General features: G+C 38.0%; 1 protein-coding gene across 5 annotated transcripts in view; it reads left to right on the top strand.

Moving 5' to 3' along the window:
- The window catches only part of sh2b3 (SH2B adaptor protein 3), a 165749-nt gene that overhangs the window by 94206 nt on the left and 52140 nt on the right, over positions 1–19403 (top strand). For all 5 annotated transcript variants that reach the window (XM_048556657.2, XM_048556659.2, XM_048556658.2 and 2 more), the window contains exon 3: positions 18138–18239. In XM_048556657.2, the coding sequence (XP_048412614.2) occupies positions 18138–18239 (102 nt within the window). The remainder of the gene's footprint in view (positions 1–18137; positions 18240–19403) is intronic.

The raw sequence follows: 19403 nt of genomic DNA, 5'->3' as shown, positions 1-19403 counted from the left end.
CAATATATATGATTGACGTCATTTGATTTGAATTAGAAAGTTTTATTGTAAAGCTATCCCTGTCCTCCTACCCCATGCTACCAACAAATTCTCTATTTCCAATTCCAGTGCTCTCCCCTATAGCAAAGGGTACTTTATTAATGAGGGGAACCAAAATGCCAAACATAGCAATACAGCTCTTAACAAAAGTACTGTACTGTTTTGAATGCAGCAAGCTGATCATCCTGGTGTAACATGGGTTCTGTTCTTCCAAATGCTTCTGCCTGAAGAATTTGGACATACTTGTACCACTGCTTCTCCACGTAAATGTTTTTATTCTCGAATGGGTTTACAAATCAAATGCAGAAATCATGTTAAGCCTTTCACAGCGAATAAAGGAGGAAAATCAGAAGCTGAGTAAAGCTAGGTGACTGCTGAACACTTGTTACGCATGGATATAAAACAGGATTAGTAGAAGTGTGGGCAAGGCTGGCCATTCGCCTGCTTTCTCAGCTGGTGATGTTGCTAAACTGGCTGGTACTGGATTTTCTTAATAGCCCTTTTCTTTAACTTTTATTAAATGCATTGACAGAAAATTAACTATGTGCCAAAAAACACATTGAGAAGGCTGTTTTGGTTTGAGGATAAACAGCCATGGCACTTACTCATCATCCAAACAAAAAATCAAATTACCTGCACACTTCAAAGTTTATTCTTACGATTAAATCACAATTTTATTCAAAAGGTTTTAGTCGCTCAGTCATAAAACACGTTATAAATTCTGTAGTATTTTTAAGTGGAGGAGCACCAATTAAGTATTTTATAGTTGGATTTAGTTATGAGTAAACCTTAATTCTTATAGTTCTGAGGAAGGGTCACTAGACCCAGAATGTTGTTTGATTTTTCTTCACAGATGCTGCCAGACCTGCTGAGGTTTTCCAGCAACTTTGTTTTTGTTCCTGATTTACAGCATCCACGGTTCTTTTAGTTTTCATCACTCTGCTGTCTGGAATTCAAATACAGTGTGTAAATACTACTTCTTCCACATGGTTTGGATTCTGTGCATTGTGAAGGCAGTGATTTGTCATACAGCCAGATATTTATGTCAAACATACTATATCTGTAGCCTGTTAAAATATTTCTTGTACGCACAGAAAATGTATTATTTCGTAACAGTAGGAACTGTTAAATTCACTCTAAAAGTTCAAAGCATGGTAACAATGCTTGTGTGGCAAGTCAGATTATGATATCTGTAATATCAAAATGTAGTAGAGGAGTGAGTCTGAACTGTTGATGTTTTACCCAATTTTGGCATTAATGCCAATATTAAAAACAGACTGGCCCATGAACAAATATGCAGTTAGTCTGAGTTAGAATTGATAACTGAAATTCCTGCAGAATGAATTCAGATGGTGCATTCATTTTCTTTCCACATTCCATCATTCCGAGATGCATAGAAGATCAAAACTTTCGGGATACCTATTCCTGCCAAAAACAAAGTCAGAGGTACTGGTGAACCCATTGTCCTCAGCCCAAGAAATAACTTCTTCACATGAGTTTTATTGTTGGAACAATTTGATTGAGATTAAAAAGGTTAAAACTTTGAATAAACTGATTAGATCAAAACTTGAATCAGTCCATTGGTCTGAGTTCAAGTCTGAACTTAAGAAATGAGGATATAAATTGGCATCAGCTGCAGCGTTAGCATTAGGAAACAGCAGCCAGTTTTATAGTCCATCAGATTTTCTATTGTAAATAAAAACCAAAAGAATTGTGGATGCTGTAAATCAGGAACAAAAAGTTGCTGGAAAAGCTCAACAGCTCTGGCACCTTCTGTGAAGAGAAAAAAGAGTTAACATTTCGGGTTCGGTTCTGAAGAAGGGTCACCAGACCTGAAACATTAACTCTGTTTTTCTTCACAGATGCTGCCAGACCTGCTGAGCTTTTCCAGCGGCTTTTTTTTGTTTATGCTTTTCTACTGACTTCAGTTGGGGGTGAGATGGGGGGAATGGTGGGGGGGGAGAGGCGAATAAATTGGGCAATGTGTGGAATTGGCTGCTGGCTCACTCTTACCTTTTTTGCACTTCAAGAGGAAAGGGTACCCCAGGCAGTCATAGTTCATTTTAGTGCTGACATTGAAGGCCATGTTTCCTAAAATATCGCTACAAGTGAAACATTTTGTACTTTCCTCTTACTAAATCCCCAACGTATTCTTAATGTGAGCGAGAGCTTTTGGGTTCCTTTTGATCTAATCGGCTTTCCTGTTTGGTTAGCAGGGTTTATGAAAGTACTGTTAAGCTCTACCAATGTAGCGATACCAAATTAAGTACCAGAGAAGATGCTGTTCCTGAATTCATAAAAAGATGCTATATTTTTAATGACATTCACTGTGAAAATGATGTCACTATAACAGCATTTTAGTTTGGGCAGCTATCTGCGCACGCTGTGATCTGTAAGTTTGCCGACTGCATTATGGTGAAATTGAGCAGTTCCTCAAGCAGCAGAGAGCTTTCAAATACAGAGTTATGTCGTGATTGCATTAACTGACACATTGAGACAAACTTGTAGCTATGAACTTGACAACGATAAGAATTTTCCTATGTAACCTTAGGTGTCGTGAGTTCTGCTGTCTGACAGAAGTGGAATCTCTGTCCTCTTTTGGAAAGTGCCGTGAAAAATTTAAAGGAAAATAGAGATGGGCCCACAATTATGCATTTCCATGGTTAATTATATTTAATGTGAAATCTTGGTTCAAAAGAAGTATTAAATTGATGCCATTCTCTCGTTGACATTCCTTACCAAGAAATCTGGCATTTATTTGCAAAATAACATAGTCATATGGTTGAAGATAGAGGAGCATGAACTTGCAAACTGGCTTCTCAATATCCAAAAATTTCTTTTGTCTTTTTTTTCATGAGTGGAACCATGAGTTTGCAGCTAAAGAATCAGAAGCAGTTTACACAGCAGTTGACTCAGGTTCGGTGGGAAGTTAATGTCTTAGAGAGACCAACATTGTTAAATTGCACTTTTCTTGTCAGAATCTCAGAATAGCATCATCTGGTCCATTGTGTCTTTCAAAGAACTGTTTCAATTTGGACCTAAACTCTGGTTTTTTGGTTAATTGGTTCCCTTTTTATATATATGTTTATATTCATGCTGTCATTTATGCTTCATTTCTGAACTTCAGTTCCCTGATGCAAAAGAGACATTTTTCACTTTTCTCACTGGTCCTGTAAATGAAAATTTGGCCAAGATTTTACAAGAACAACTACGACTTCTAAAGTGTCAAGACTGAGACAAAGTAGCTCTTTAGTCCAGAATATGTTTTCCATTATTATTGGTACCCTTCTTTGCTTTCACTTTCAACTTTTCCTTGTTATAAGGCATTGTCTCAATGCTGGCTGATCATTCCCATATGCAAGCAATCATTTTTGAATTTGGATTCTAACTCAGTGCTCTTCCTGCTGCTGGCCGTCTCCATTTAACTAGGACGGGGACTGGTACCAACACACTCCAATTTGCCAGTAGCTGGTGGTGGCCAACTTGAAAACATAGAAAGGACAGAGAGTGGGCCATTCAGGAAGATCATGTTGGAGCGGTACTTGAGCTTGCGGTCTTCTAACTTGGATGCAGGAGATTTATTCCATGAACCACACCAGCTGTCTATGTCATCGTTCCCCCATTATAATATGGATGTTTGGTGCATAGAAAAACCATCTTGCTATAGCTTTGTGACTGAATGGTCAGAGAAGAAAAATGTCTCTTCTGCATCAGGGAACTGAAGTTCAGAAATGTAACATAAATGACAGCATGAATATAAACATATATAAAGGGAACCAATTAACCAAAAAACCAGAGTTTAGGTCCAAATTGAAACAGTTCTTCGAAAGACGCAATGGACCAGATGATTCTATTCTGAACTGTAAGATTCTACAAAATAACAATACAAGTACTGGCATGTTTTCTGCAACGTGTATTGTGTTATATTTGTACAGTTCACCGTTTATAATGCTCACACAAATAAAGCGAACTTTGAAATCAGTAACTCTCATTGCAAAGCTGTATGAGTTATGTGGGAAAACAAAGAATAGCAGAGATCAAAAAGCTACCCATGATTTATATGATTTGACACATGCTGTCTTTCAATTATAGAATATTAGAAAGTTATATCTGACTAAAATTAGTGTAGATATAATTACTATACTTTTCCCACATTTGATTTAGTTAGGAAACATTAGCAACTTGTAATTATATGTGGCATGGTATTTTCTCTGACCACTGAAATGAAGTTCTGCGCAAGTTTATTTCCTTTGTTTTGTGCTAATTGTTTTACCTTGATTTGTGTTTCTTCATCTTTGATTTATTTTACGTTCTGTGAGGAAGCTGACTGTTGCTGCAATGGCCATCTTGGATGTGCTATTAATGCAATAAGTGGTTGAGGTCAATACAGTTTCTCAGTATGATGATATCATCTTTCAGTAGCATGTTCTGCAGTTAGTTTGTAATATATCCCCTTTTGGGTTCTTGAAAGCAAATTTGGTAAAGCTGATCTATGATGGAACTATATACATTAAAAAGATAACCGAGGGTATTTTAATCTCTTCCCCTGTGGTGAGTTTAGAAGTGGGGAGAGCATTTAGTGGTCAGGTAAGGAAGTTGGCACCTTTGCTACCTTCCTACTTGTAACAAAATAATCTTTTTTTTCCAAGGGTTCCACTTGAGATATGTTTGGGGGCCACTTTTCATTCTCACTAACTCTTTTATGAGGTGATGCCATCATGGAGTATTAATACTTATTGTAGTTTGTTTTGACTTATGGGGTATTTGAAGTCACACAGGAACATAATTAGAATAATTCATCAATATCCAAAATGAATATCAATTCTCTATTAAACTTAAAGCCACAACACACAACAATAGCATATTTTGTCAGACACCACAATAATTAGATTAGGACAAGACAATAGGTGTAAGTTAACAAAAATTTTGTCAAAATAACTGACACACACCTCTATACATAAAGGACGATCACATCAAACACAGATTCCACTGATTGGTGAGGTCACAGCTAATACCTTTCTATTATATATCCACAGAGTTGGAACACTTTTTAATCAGGCAGTTATTACCCTATTTTCTGCACCCTGGATCTTAATCTACAATTTAAATGTTACAATTTACAATGTTTGTTACAATATGATTTTTTTTTCAAGTAAAAACTTCTTATGTTCTGTCCTTTATACAGCTTTAAACTAGAGATTTCACATTAATCACCTCTGATTTAAAGCATTACTGCATCCCATTTAGCTTAAAATTCCTTTGTTGCTAGGTTTAAAAGTGGTCTCCCTCCTTTACAACCTCCATTCCCTCCCCTTACAGCCCCCTACCCACAATCTTCCCTTGCAGCCAATCGGAGGCCAGCTGCTTTTTTGCTCAACACTCCACAATGAAGGCAGCAGCCGTTGCAGGCAAGATATCCATCTGAGGGTCAGATCATTTTTGGATCCCTGGATACATAAGTGATGCAGGAGGGATTTCCTAGTGTAGGGGGTCACAAAAGAGGAGGAGATAGTCAGTAGTGAGGGCAGGGGTTGGCTGTCAGTTACACCTTAACCCCATTCCAAAGCTGAATCTCTCAACATACGTTGAGAGCCTAATTTGAATGAGGGGAATCACCCACCCATGCACGTGCATACACATACACACATCCAAGGAAATCACAAGTATCTTTCACAGGTTTGCTCATCGTGTTCTTTGTCACATGGCAACAGACCCAACTACCATTGATCCTGAGGGTATGCCTTCTGGTGACTTTCAGCTGCCTGTTTGGCACATTAATACTGTGACAGCCTTCCCAGAGGTGGTTCTTGCTGGCCCTCCATCTGAGACCCTCAGCCCCTCCAAAACATTTCTCTCCTAGATATTTGATTCCTGATCTGTGATGAGTTCGTTACCCTTGGCATTATTTGGCTAGAGATGAAATGATCAACTGAGTCTTGACGCTTAATCCCTAGCTAGCGAGCTCCCCCTTTTAGATGTGGACATCAAGCGTGGGTAGGATTGAGCTCACCTTTTAATGCCTTCAGTAATTGAATAACCTTTCATTGTTAAGCTTGCGTATGAAAAATAGACAATTGACTTGGGATATCCTACTTTGTGAAGCTGAACATGTTCATGTAGTAAAACCATCAAGAAAACTGTGTGAAATAGTTAAAAACAAAGTCCTATTATGTTTTATTAAACCATTGGATGGTTGGAAGACATTATATGTGTAATGATTTGTTTTCAATCATTACTTGGGCCTGTACTCACTGGAGTTACAGATGAATGAGGGGGAAAATCTGTTCAAGGTATGTAAAATGCTAAGAGGATTGATAAGGTGGTTGTTAAACAGATGCTCCCCTTGGGAGACAGTCTCGAATAAAAGGTCATTTAGTATAGACTGAGAGGAGGTAGATTAAAAAATGAAATGAGGAGAAACAGATTCACACCCTCTGAGAGATGCATGTGGCACTCATTGCTCCAGAGTGCAATGGAGGCAGAATCAATAACAGATTCAAGAAAGAAAAACAGGATAACGAGCTGAGGGGAGCAGGCAGGAAAGTAGAGTTGACACCAAGATAAGGTTAGCCATGATCATGTTAGATGGTGGAGTGGACTTGAAGGGCTGGATTGCCTACTCCCATTCTTAATTCTGATGTTCCTAATATAGGCTGCAAAGGTTTTGGTACTGAGTATATTGAACTTAGATGCCATGTGCACTTAGGCAGTGTACTTGTGAAAAAAATGCACCGGTTGGCTACTATTTATACAGTCCATGTTAAAGACAATGACCTGGCAAATTTTGATGTTTGTATTACTTTTACTGTGATTTGTGGAGTCATTTAATTCAATTGAACAGTTCAAAATATATTTTCATTGGAATTAATCTTTTTACTTTTGAGCCATTCAGCACTCCATATTTGCTGAAGTTCTCTGATCTTTTGTGTGTCAGTAGCAAGTGTTGATGTGACTAATGTATTGCAGCAAACCTAATGTGGTCATTTTCTGAAACTTGTGTTTCATGCAATACTTATTGTCAAGGCCTTTTGTGGTTTTCTTGGAAAAGTAGTGCTTTGGAGACTTTTTTGAAAATCACCTTGTTCATAGATGTTATTATACACCTCTGGAGCAAATTTGATTTGAACCAAGACCACCTTGCTCAGGGGTAAGGGCAGAACCACTGAACCTGCAGTACTAATACAGATGTTATGTAGGTGAATTATCAACCCATTGATCCTCTTTCCTGTCAAGGTTACATATTAAATTTTTGCAATCTTATGATTTAATCTTGTCACCATCACTGATGCTACGACCTAAGTTCTTTATTTCAGTCTTTGTTGAATTAAGTTTATTCATTTTATATTGCATTCCTTCAAAGTAATTGTGTTTTTAAAAATGATTCATGGATGTTGGTGATGCTATCTGGGCCAGCATTTATTGCTCACCCTAATTGCCCCTGACAAGGTGGAGGTGAGCTGCCTTCTAGAACCACAACAGTCTGTATGGTGCATACAAACTTACAGTGGTATTAGGGAGCGAGTTCCAGTATTTTGTTCCAGTGACAATGAAAAAAATGGTGGTATACTTCCAAATCAGGATGGGAAGTGGCTTTGCAGAGGAACTTGTAAGTGGTGGTGTTCATAAGTATCTTCTGCCCTTGTCCTTTTAGGTGGTAGAGCTGACACGATTTGGAAGGTGCTGCCTAAGGAGCTTTTAACGAATATTGTAATCATTCAAATGAATAATACACACTGCTGTTACTGTGCTGATGGTGGAGGGAGTGAAGTTTGAAAATATTAAATAGAATATCAAATAAATGAGCTGCTTTGTCCTGGATGGTGTCAAGTTTCTTGACAGGTAGCAAGTATTCCATCACACTCCTGATTAGTGCCTTGTAAATAGTGGACAGGTTTTATAGAGTCAGGAGGTGATCTAATCGCCACTTCAATTCAATCAGTTTTCAACAAGGTTAACACCACATCACAACTGGACAAAATTCTGGAAATTATTATTCTAGTTAAAAATCTAGATTCTGTAATCAAAATTCAGCTATTTTGCATTCAACAAGTATAAAATTGCACTTTCAGGGTGAATGAGTAGTAAATATGAATTTGGTACAATATTGAAAGTTCAACTACACGTATTCAATCACTTCTAACATTTTGTAGATTTTCAGTGATAATTTGGGTGCAAGAATGGCAGTTACTCCCCTCCAGACTCCGAAAACCATGCCTACCATCTACAAGGTGCAGGTCTGGGGTGTGATGTAGTGTTCTCCACTTGTGTGCTTGGGTTAGCTCCAATAACCTACATGAAACTCAGCATCATCTGGGACAAAGCAGCTGGCTTGACCAGCAGCCTAACTACACCTTAAACATCCAGTGTAAATTGCTGTGGTACTTACTATGTGCATGAAACTTCTTTTGACAGGATGTTCTAAATTCTTGATCTCTATGCTTAAAAGGACAAGGAGCATGTGAATAACACCACCTGCATGTTCCCCTTCAGTTAATACATCATTCTAACTTGGAACTATGCCACCTTTCCTTCTGGTCAAAGCGCAGACCTCCCTATCTGAACACCATTGTGGATGCACTTACACCATATTGGCTGGCTGACCACAGCAGTTCAGGAAAGTAGCATACTTACCACCCTCTGGTTGAGAGTTATGTTTGGGCAATAAATGCTGGTTTTACCAGCAATTGCCCCATCTCATCAAAGAACATATCAAAAAATGTCAATTCATTGGTTTTTAATTGAATGCATTTGGGAAGGGACCTCATCACTGCACCCTGTGGAGAAATGTAACATCACCAACAACAATTTCTGGTCTGTAGGAGTGCTAGAAATAGCCATCAATTACAGAGGAGTAATGACAGTGAATGTTGATAGTCCCTCCATCATTTATATTGCCAAATAATTTCAAGCCTGAAAAATGTTGCACTGTCCACAAACCCTGACATACTGAATTATGTCAGAGTGGTTATAAATATTGAAAGACCACAAATTTATCTTGCTTTAGGTGTTTTGAGGCAGACCCCAGCTTGAAATGTTTTGTAACTTTTAAAACTTTTCAATGTTCTGGAATCCACAATGAACTTGTGTATTGGATTTTTACACAATTGCATAGGAATTCATATTGTATTTGTTAGGTTGCAATTATTTTGATGTGTTTGTGTATTAAAATTACTACTCCCAGAAGCAGCAGATAAACTGTTCATGAAAGATTTAATTAAACTTTTTTTTTGAAAACAAAAGGCCATTAGCAGAAGTGATTGACTAGATTTATTCATGTGGGGTTCAGGCAGTATGTTTCGAATGGTGCGTGCTAGTTTGAAATGATATTTATGGTCACCCACCCACTTCTCTCTCTTCACCACCCCCCACCCCCCCAACAAAGGAGGATGTGATGAATTTGAACGAGACCCCTGTTTCACTTCTGTTGGAGTATTGTTTTCAATTCTGGGTACTGCACTTTGAGAAAGATGTGAAGGTATTGGAGAGAGAGCAGAAAAGATCTACAAGAATGGTTCCAGGATGAGAAACTTTAATAATGAAGATAAATTGGAGAAGCTGAGACTATTTTTCTTGGAGAAGAGTATGTTGGGAGGAAGTTTGGCAGAGGTATTCCGAATTGTAAGGAATACTGACAGAGTACCTAAGGCAAAACTGTTCCCACTTGTGGAAGGACCATGGATGTGAGGGCACAGATTTAACGTATTTGGCAAAATAAACAGAAGTAATGTGAGAAAAATCCTTCCTGAGCTGTAAGTGATTTAAGGTCTGGAATGCATTGCTGGAGAGTGTGGTAGGTTCATTCAAAACATTTAAAAGGGAATTTGACTATTATTTGAAAAGGAATTACAGAGATACAGGGTAAAGATAAAAGACACTATGTGAAATGCTCATTCAGAAAGTGGGTCATTTGAAATGGGCTGAATGGTTTCCTCCCACACAGACAATTCAGCGATACTCCAGTTAATGCCTAATGCTGGTACATTTCTGGTAGTTGATGAATGGGAGAAACCTAAGGAATGCTTTCTGTAAAAACTTGAAGGTTCTAATCAGGATATACTATGTTTATGACAATTTCATATGTCACAACTGATTAGAATTTTGTTTTTCAAAAAAGGAAAATGCCTGCTATTTGGATTTCAGTAGACGAACAAGACCTTGACTTCTTGTCATTGTTCAGAAAAAAATTGCTTTTTCTGACTTGCTATCATTTGTATCACAATTTACTTTGTAACATTGCTGACGAACTAAAAGGAACAGCAGAGCAATTTAAAAACACTGCCTTTTTCTGCAAATGTAGCTATAACCTTGAATGTGGAGAAGGATATTCCTTGTGTAAAGCTAAGGTAGGGTCACACACAGGTTAATATGTAGATAAATAAATTTGAAAATGCATACAATGGATTTTTTATATCTTGTTATTTTGCAACATCTATTAGATGATGTGACAACATTGCAACTGAGCCATATCTTGCCCCACTCCCTCTGTCCAGCCATTAATTTGCTTTATTCTGATGTATTTGTTTGTATTGAACATTAATAATGGATGAAACCATTACAATATTTTGTGGGAAAATTGGAGTTAATGTTTATTGGAAAATATTGACAAAGAATAATGTCTTCAGGGAATGTTCATGTTTTAATGATTGGAGGTCATTTATGGTCACCCCCTAATGTAAGGACCAGTTTGGACTTCTTTAGATTTACTGATCTTTGGTTTCTCACAAAAATGTTTTTTTAAAAAAAGGAACTTGTATTAAACCACACTTTTCAGATCACAAGTGCTGCATATGCAATGTAGAACTGAAATGAATTGGCCCTTTCGCACACCACTAGGCGCCTCAAACCACAATGAGCTAAAATGGCCAGACCATTTAGTTTTGGAGTGTTGCTTAAGGGAAGAATGCTGATTAGGAAACTGAGATTTTTTAAAAAAATAGTGCTATGTGTTTTTGATTTAAAGTGTTTCTGCAGAGCAGCACCTCTGAAAATGAGCACCCTCCTTTGCTGCACTGAAGTGTGAGCTTAAATTGCATTTCAAGTTTTCACTGGGGTTGCATATCCACAGTTCTTTTGACTCTGACAGATTGCTGCCATCTGATTGACGTTTAAACATACCAATGGAATAATTGAATATGATCTCCAAACCACTTTTAAAAATCCTATAATCAGGTAATAAAAACCATCACCATCTACCAATGGGCTTAACTGTATGTAGAAAGATAAATAGAATGTGGTGACCAAAACACCTAGTATAACTCCTGAAATCTCATAAGAATGGAATGTGACTTATTCAGACATCATAATGCAATTGGGCTTGAGTATTTTCTAAATGATGGATAACAATATCGCAATGCAATTTGCTGCCAGAAATATTTTAAAGTTCTATTATGGTAACTGTAACATTAGTTTTTGTGAAATGTTCTTTGGGAGTTGGAATTTAGTGAAAAATTTGAATTATCCAAATGTTTGAATTTAAATAAACAAAACAGGCAGTTTTAGCTAACTTATTTGAACTCCATAAAGAGTAAATAATTATGATAATTGATTAATTGGCATTCAATCTCCTGATGATAATGTGTTTGAGAAATGTTTTACTAACACGGGTTACTTTGGTTCAAATTCTAAATCAAAATCTCCACAGTCAAAGATGCATAGCTCATTTTAAAAAAAGCAGTAATTGATGATGTTTCAAAAAGGATAATGTCACTGAAACAAGGGGCAAAGGAGACTTTATCCAAGTTTGTTATTGAGATACAATATTTAGATAGATGGAAGCCTGTTGTACAAAGTCTTACCTGCTACACCTGCTCTGTGATTTTGCTGTGAGCTTATTGAGTTAAAGAGGGAAATCATTTTAATTTTGTGACACAGTCACCACTTTTTTTTGTATTGAAGACATTAAACTATTCCTTTTTTGGCAGGAAGCTTAGCAAGGATTTTGACATTAATTCCAGGGATAGCTATATATATAGCTAGTTTGTTTTTTGGTGGTGGGGCCTTCAGCTCCCTGGTCTATAAGCTCTGGAATTTTCTCCCCTTTCTGCTTCTCTCTCCTGTACAAACCATCTTAATCCCTACTTTGACAAAGCTTTCGGTCATTTGCCCTAATATAACTTCTTGGTATCGAATTATGTTTAATAATACTCCTGTAAGACACCTTGGGACATTATACTACTTCAAAAGTGCTGCATAAATATTAACTGTTGTTAATATCAGACAGTTCTGGTCAGAGAGACCACAATCAAGATTACAATAAATGTTTTCTTTTATGACTCCATGTTATTGATTTATTACTAGCACCATAGTGATTAAGGATAAAGAAATTAAGAGGCAAAAGAAACTCTCTCTTACATAATTATGCAAAACCTACGCAGTTTCTTAGATATTGCTATATTTAAGATAACAATGGCTGTGGTAATACACAGCAGGATATATCATCATTTGGCACATATGGACAAAATTATACTTTGTGCTTTATCAGGACAGGGGGCATCCCCCAGCAGCATGATTACATCAAGCTTGGGAGATAAGTATGGAGTTATTAAATGAGCAGCAGAGTGCATTGACTTCATTATGTGTCAATTGACCCCAGGCTCCCTCTGGTCGTGGGAACTCTGAAAGGGGATTCTGCAGAGTCAGGGTCGTAATTAATGAAGGCATTGTGAGTTTCACCTGTCAGGTGGACATGTGGCTAGACTCTTTGGAGAAATCCTACCATAGAAAGCTGCTGGCTAATCACAGTTTGATGGTGTGCATTGAATGCAGTGTTGTGGAACGAGGAGCTGCCTTTTGGAATGAAGGACTCCATCCCACCCAGGAGTCCAATGGAATCTGTAACTGAATTTGAATTTTGGGCTTCTATATGGTATGTGCATTTGAATCCAGAGTCAGTGATTTGAGGCCCCTTAGTCAGCAATGATTGCCCATATGAGGGCTTCATTGGGTGTTGGGTGCCCATATGAGGGCTTCATTGGGTGTTGGGCTGAAAAACTATCTCTGAGGCTTCGCACCCCAAACTTAATCAAGACTGAGGTGAGAAAGAGCTATGGTCACCATCCACCAGTCTCGTGCCCAATTAAATACCACCAATATTCTCCAGAGGAAGGCATTAAATTCGAGTAGGGGTTGGGGGTCGCGGGGGAAGAGCGAGAGAGTGTCGGCATCTCCTGAAGTAATTGATATATCCCTTACTAGTGTAGTTATTCAAATAGTATGAAAGAGAGGTTTGTTGGTAAAGAGAATGTATGGATAATGAAAGGTGGAATATAACATGATTAAATAACAGAAGTGTTAAGAGTTGAAATTAGTAGTAGACGAAGTAGCTGTTTCAGAAATCATGGTCTTTACCCACCCATTTTATGTCAAATTTTCTGTCTTTCTCAAAGTAATTAAGCTTTCGATTAGATAGCAGTCTTATATATCACTTTTAGTTATCAAATATTTTTATTTTTAGCATTGCAGAATTATTTGTCACAACTATATTTACATTCATACCGCTTTTCATAATTCTTATTGGCTCTAAGTGTGATGTGATTGCGAGTATGGTCCCAGTTTTTATTCCTTCAACTTTTAGCCCTTGTCTTTTAAGTTTCTAGCAGAGAGAGTCTCGAAGTTTGCAGTCCTGCTGTTTGAAAGAACAAAAGCTAGGTATTGTCTATTTGAGGGCAATTTTAATCCAATGTTATTTCATCTAGTTACAGAATAGCAAAACTTATCAATAAAGAGAGACCAACTCATGCGATATCACCAAGTCAGCACATCATGGATTCAAATCTGACTCTAGTGACTTTAGTTCATAATCCAGTCTGATACTTTTAGTGCTCTGCTGGGGAAATAACATAATAAGGGAAAGCTGAACTACTGGAGTTATTTTATTTCAGATGGAACATTAAACCTAGGTCTTATCAATGTCTTAGCTAAGTGGAAAGGTCTAATAGCACTGTTTAAAGAAGACCAGGGAGTTCTCTGGATATCCTGCCAGTAGTTATCCCTTAACCACCACTCTCATAATCATACATCTGATCAGTTATATCCTTGCTTTGTGCAACTTCACTTTCTGCAAATTAGCTGACTGTGTGCCTATGTTAGAAACAATGACTACACTCTTTTAAATTATCTTTTTGACAGAAGATATTTTGGGGTGTTCAGTTTGTATCTCTGGGATTAAACCCACCGTCTAGTTTTACAAAAATGATAATTCACTGTCAGCCTTGGCTCAATGGTAACTTTGTCTTCTCTTCTGGAGGTCCTTGCCCTATTCTAGACCATAAGCACATGGTTTAAATTAATACATAAGTATATTTCTGAGGGAGTAGTCAATTTTTGGGAGGTGCCAAATTTCAAATTGGCATTCAACCATGGCTGAGTTGACCCTTCTAACTAGATGCAAAGATCCCTTAGCACTGAATGTTCTCCCAGTGTCCTGACCATAATTTATGCTTTAACAAAGCTTATTTAAATGTTTATCCATCTCTTGCTGTTTGTAGCACTTTGCTATGTAAATTGGTTATTGTATCTAGCCCGCAATAGCAGCAATTCCATTTAGAGTATTGCTTTCTAACCATTCATTCACGGACGTGGGTGTCACCATCAAGGCCAAAATGTTTACCCATTTATATTTGTCCTAGAGAAGGTGGTGGTGAAACGTTGCAGTCCAAGTGACAGTGAGTTCTAGGGAGGTCTAAAAATTTGGCTCCGAGACAGTGTAGGAATATTTCCAAGTCAGGTTGGTGTGTGATTTGTAGCAAAACTTGAAGGTGGTGTTCTCATGTATTGGCTGCCCATATTCTTCTACAATGTGGAGGTGCTGGTATTGGACTGGGCTGGACATAGTGAGAAGTCACACGACACCAGGTTATATTCCAACAGGTTTATTTGAAAATATGATCTTTCGGAGAGTAGCCCCCACCCCTCACAGCAAAGTGAGTGGGAAGCGCACAGAACGCAGAATTTATGGGCAGAGAGGTCAAGGGCAGAGGGATCAAAATATCACAAATGGTGTGAGTAGAGTGTTGAATAATAAATCTCTACAGGTGATTAAAAGTGTGAGATGGTGTGATTGAAGTGTCAACAGCTGAATAACAAGCGAAGTGATGACCTGTAATCTGATTAAATGAGGCAGAGAGATAGTAAAAAGTTAAAAATAAACTGGTGCTGATGACAAACCCAGTGAATGGAACAACATGATAGGTACAAGAGTCGCATGCTGAGGGTCTAACCAAAGTAATAAGTAATCCAAAACTGTACAAACTAATTAAGGTAGAGAGATGATAACAATTTATCAAGGTAATGGTGTCAAAAACAGGATAGTAAGGAAGAATTTACAGATAGAACAGTGTGGTGGGGTCACAAGTAGTGCGACAGAAACCCAAGATCATGGTAGAGGCCGTCTTCTTTGGTATGGAACTTGGCTATCGGTTTCTGCTGGGCGATACTGCATTGTTATGTATCTCAGAAGCCACCTTGGAGGACACTTGCCTGAAGATTAGAAGCTGAACGTCCTTGAGTGCTGAAGTGTTCCCTAACTGGGAGGGAACATTCCTGTGTGGTGATTTGTTGTGCAGTGTCCATTCATCCATTGTCGTAGCGGCTGCACAGTCTTGCCAATATACCATGCCTTGAGGCATCCTTGCCTGCAACATATGAGATAGACAACATTGGCTGAGTCACATGAGTATCTGCCAAGCAGGTGCTGTTAAAACAGAATTAGTGAGTTGTTTCAATGCCTCTTGTATGCTTTGCTGATGCTATGTGCCAGTATAGCCTGAAGAATGTGAATATTTACACTGGTAAATGGATTATGATTAAGTGGGGTGCTTTATTTTGGATAGTGTTGAACTTCTGGAAATTGTTGGAGCTACTGCTGTTGTTCTGCTCAGTGGTAAAGGTCATTGGTTTGGATGGAGCTGCATGGATGGGATGGATGGGATGGGATGGGATGCCAATTTAGCAAGCTGGTTTGTTGTTTATTAGTTGTAAAGTACATTAGCATATCCTGAGGACTTGAACAGCCTTCTATAAAATAAAAGTACATTCCTCCTTTAGTTTGTTTGCTCATTTAAGCAATTGCTTGATGTTTAGTATATTTAATCTTTGTTAATGAATCTATTATGATTTATCAATTTCTGAAATTGCACCTTCAAGAAACAGACTTCATTCACATATTTTACGTCATGAAGTTTGTGATATGGGATATTTCTTAGATATATAGACTGGCTTAAACCTTCTCCAGCACTTGAGGTTATGGTAATACGTTGGAATATGTTATAGAGTACGTACATGTTTGTTCACATTGTGGGGGGAATTAATTTAGTGAATAAAGATGGTCCAGATGCCAAGCATTAACAGTCAGATTGTTGGAATCTTTCCTTCTTCCCGGAGATATTTACAAATGGACCACGCAGGGGTTTTAATATTTTTAATCATTATAACATGTTGCTCGGAATAGCTTCATAGTTTTGTTTGGTGCTGTTAACTATCTTACAAATTTTACTCTGAATTATGATAATATAACAAGTGCCTCGCATTAAATGTAATTACCCTGCGATAGAATGAAAGCCCTCTTGAATTTCAGAGAGATATGAGTACCCAGAAATACTTGAGAGCAGGTCTTGCTGTGCGCCATTCTGTGAAAATGCTAAGGTTCTGTTCCAGTGATTGACTAACTCCCCAAGATTAAGAAATCAGGACCTTGAAAAATGAGATAAGTTGTAGAGCTGGATGAACACAGCAGGTCGAGCAGGAAAGCAGACATTTCAGGCTTAGATAACAAAGTGTGAAGCTGGATGAACACAGCAGGCCAAGCAGCATCTCAGGCCTAGAGCTTTCATCAGAGAGACCCTTCTTCAGAAAAATGTTTTCTGAAATTCCTTTTGCATATGTTGTTCACTATATGATCAAAAATCTATAGATCTAAGAATTGCTATTTATCGGGCACCAAATGTAAATTGTGCAAATTCATGATGTAGAATAATTAGATTTTGCAAATTTGAAAAACAAGGTGAAAGGTTTGTGATGAAAAGAAGCTGAGAAGTAAGCTGGATAGAGATAACTTACCTGCAGCACACCTGTTATTCCTCTGATCATTGAAGTTATTTGTCCAGTCTTTTAGGATCCAAATTGTTTCCATGGTGATATTATGTTAAAGATGCATTTGGCTTACTGCTGCCTGTAGCGATATTTTTCGTTAGCCAGTCTTGGGTTCAAGGAGCAGTGCTGATGGTTTCAGAAGGGTTTTTCATCCATACTTTCATTGGCTGAAGTGCTATAGCAATGATATAAACACTATCTCTGGAAGTAAAGGCTCACACGTGTTCGAAGACAGAACACTTATACTGCCTGCAAAGGCCTGCCACTTGGTCATCTAGAAGCATGCGCCTGCAATTACGACTTTTGATTAATGCTATGTGCCATTTTCTTTACCTGCTGCTACTGAAATGTGGTATTCATTTGCAACGTAAATAGGAATTTTGTGGCATTGTGATTGTAAGTTAATACTGCTGATCTAGCCAACAGCCTAATCCTGGCAATATTGTGTCCCAATAATTGGATATTATCAACAAACTTGACTTCTGGGCTTGAGACCCAGAAATGTGTTACTAAGCACAGTACTTGCTATTGTGAAACTTGTGCTTCAATGCAGCAGTTAATTTTCTGTTAGATTCTAGTTTCAAGTTATTCACATCCTGCTTTGCCAAAACGGGGCTGCCAAAATCTTTTGTGATGGGTTTCCCATTATTAAGCAGAGAGCAATTTCCGGTCAGCTGCAAATTCTGGCTTTTGTTCTCCTAGTGAATTATGTAAATTGTTTTCACAAGTGAATTAAAAGCCTGATTTAAAATCTGTATGGAGCCATGGATAGTAAAGTCTCCACAAATGTTTATCTGTACACTATAGCTGCATTGATATTGTGACTATATTGAGAGAAATGAAACCTACATTAGAGTGCAGAGAAAGAAGGCATTGTTAATTAAAACCTTCAATGTTTAACCTTCACTGGAAGAAAGTACTGTTGAGATGCAAGAAATGGATTAAAATCACAAAAATGAATCTTGAAACAAATTTATCCTAATTTTTTTCTGTTTATATATCTTTTTCAGTGCTCAAAACCGAAGCACAGTACTCTTTGCTCTGCAATTACAGAGATAAGGAAGTGTACTCAGCTCGAGATGCCAGACAACATAAACACTTTCGTACTCAAGGTAAATAACAGTTGATAACTACTACCACAACACCTTATTTATAGTGCATCCCTAACAAAATGTCTCAAGGCATTTCACCGGAGCATTATTGAACAAAACGTGAGATGCTACCAAATTAGGAGATATTGGGTCAGATGATCAAAAGGTAAGTTGTAAAGAGTGTCTGAAAGCAGAAAACAAGGTAGTGAGGGTGGAAGGTGTGGGAAGGCCAAGTCAGAATTGGAGCAGAGGCAAATGAAGGCAAGACCCCCAAAACTGGTTGGATTAACATAACAGGAGCTGAAGGGGCACCAACAACAAAATCAAGCACTTGTTAATAGTGAGGCTACAGAGGTGCAAGGTCACATAGGTATTTGAAAACAAAGATGAGAATTTTATAATGAAGGCTTTGCTTGACCAGGAGCCAATGTAGGTGATCAGAAAGCACGGGGCCAGAAGACAATGGGACTTGGTACAGGTTGAGACATGACCCAGCAGTGTTTATGCATGACCTTGGTTTTGCAAGGGGTACAATGTGGGAGACTAGCTTTGGGGTAGTTGAGGCTAAAAATAACAAAGCTAAATGAAGGTTTCAGCAGCTAATGAACTGAGACAAGCAAAATTGGTTGTTGCTGATTTGAATATGGGCAGCACACACATGAGGCTGAAAGCTTATCATTGTGGCAGATGTTTCACCAAGATTGCAAACAAACCGCTTTTATCTCCGGTTGTTGCCAGGGAGAAAGCTGGAACCAATAGCTAGGAACAGAGTTTGTAGCAGTGACTGAAAACAACAATTTCATTCTTCCTGATATTTAATTGGAGGAAATTTCTGATATTGTGATATTGGATGTTGAATTCGTTGTCTGATAATTTAACAATACTGGAATAAAGGGAGGTGGTACTGAAGTAGAGCCTGGGTGTCTTACGTAAAAACTAGTGATATGCTTTCAGATTTTGGAGATGAGTTGACAGCACTTTCAATTACTTTGAAAAGGAAATGAAGGGTGGAGATGGGTTAGTAACATGAAATGAGAGTGGGGTCAGGGGCTGGTATTTTGAGTAGAGGGTTAAGACAGCTAATTTAAAGGAAAGAGGGATAAAGCTTAACAGAAGAAGTTTGCAATATTGACTAATGTGAACTAGGATGGGACATGGTGTGATCAGAAGATCTGTTAAGAGTAA

Source organism: Stegostoma tigrinum, chromosome 26, assembly GCF_030684315.1.
Source record: "Stegostoma tigrinum isolate sSteTig4 chromosome 26, sSteTig4.hap1, whole genome shotgun sequence".
Taxonomy (NCBI): Eukaryota; Metazoa; Chordata; class Chondrichthyes; order Orectolobiformes; family Stegostomatidae; genus Stegostoma; species Stegostoma tigrinum.
Note: the sequence above shows the minus strand (reverse complement) of the source record. Positions and strands in the feature narration are given on the sequence as shown.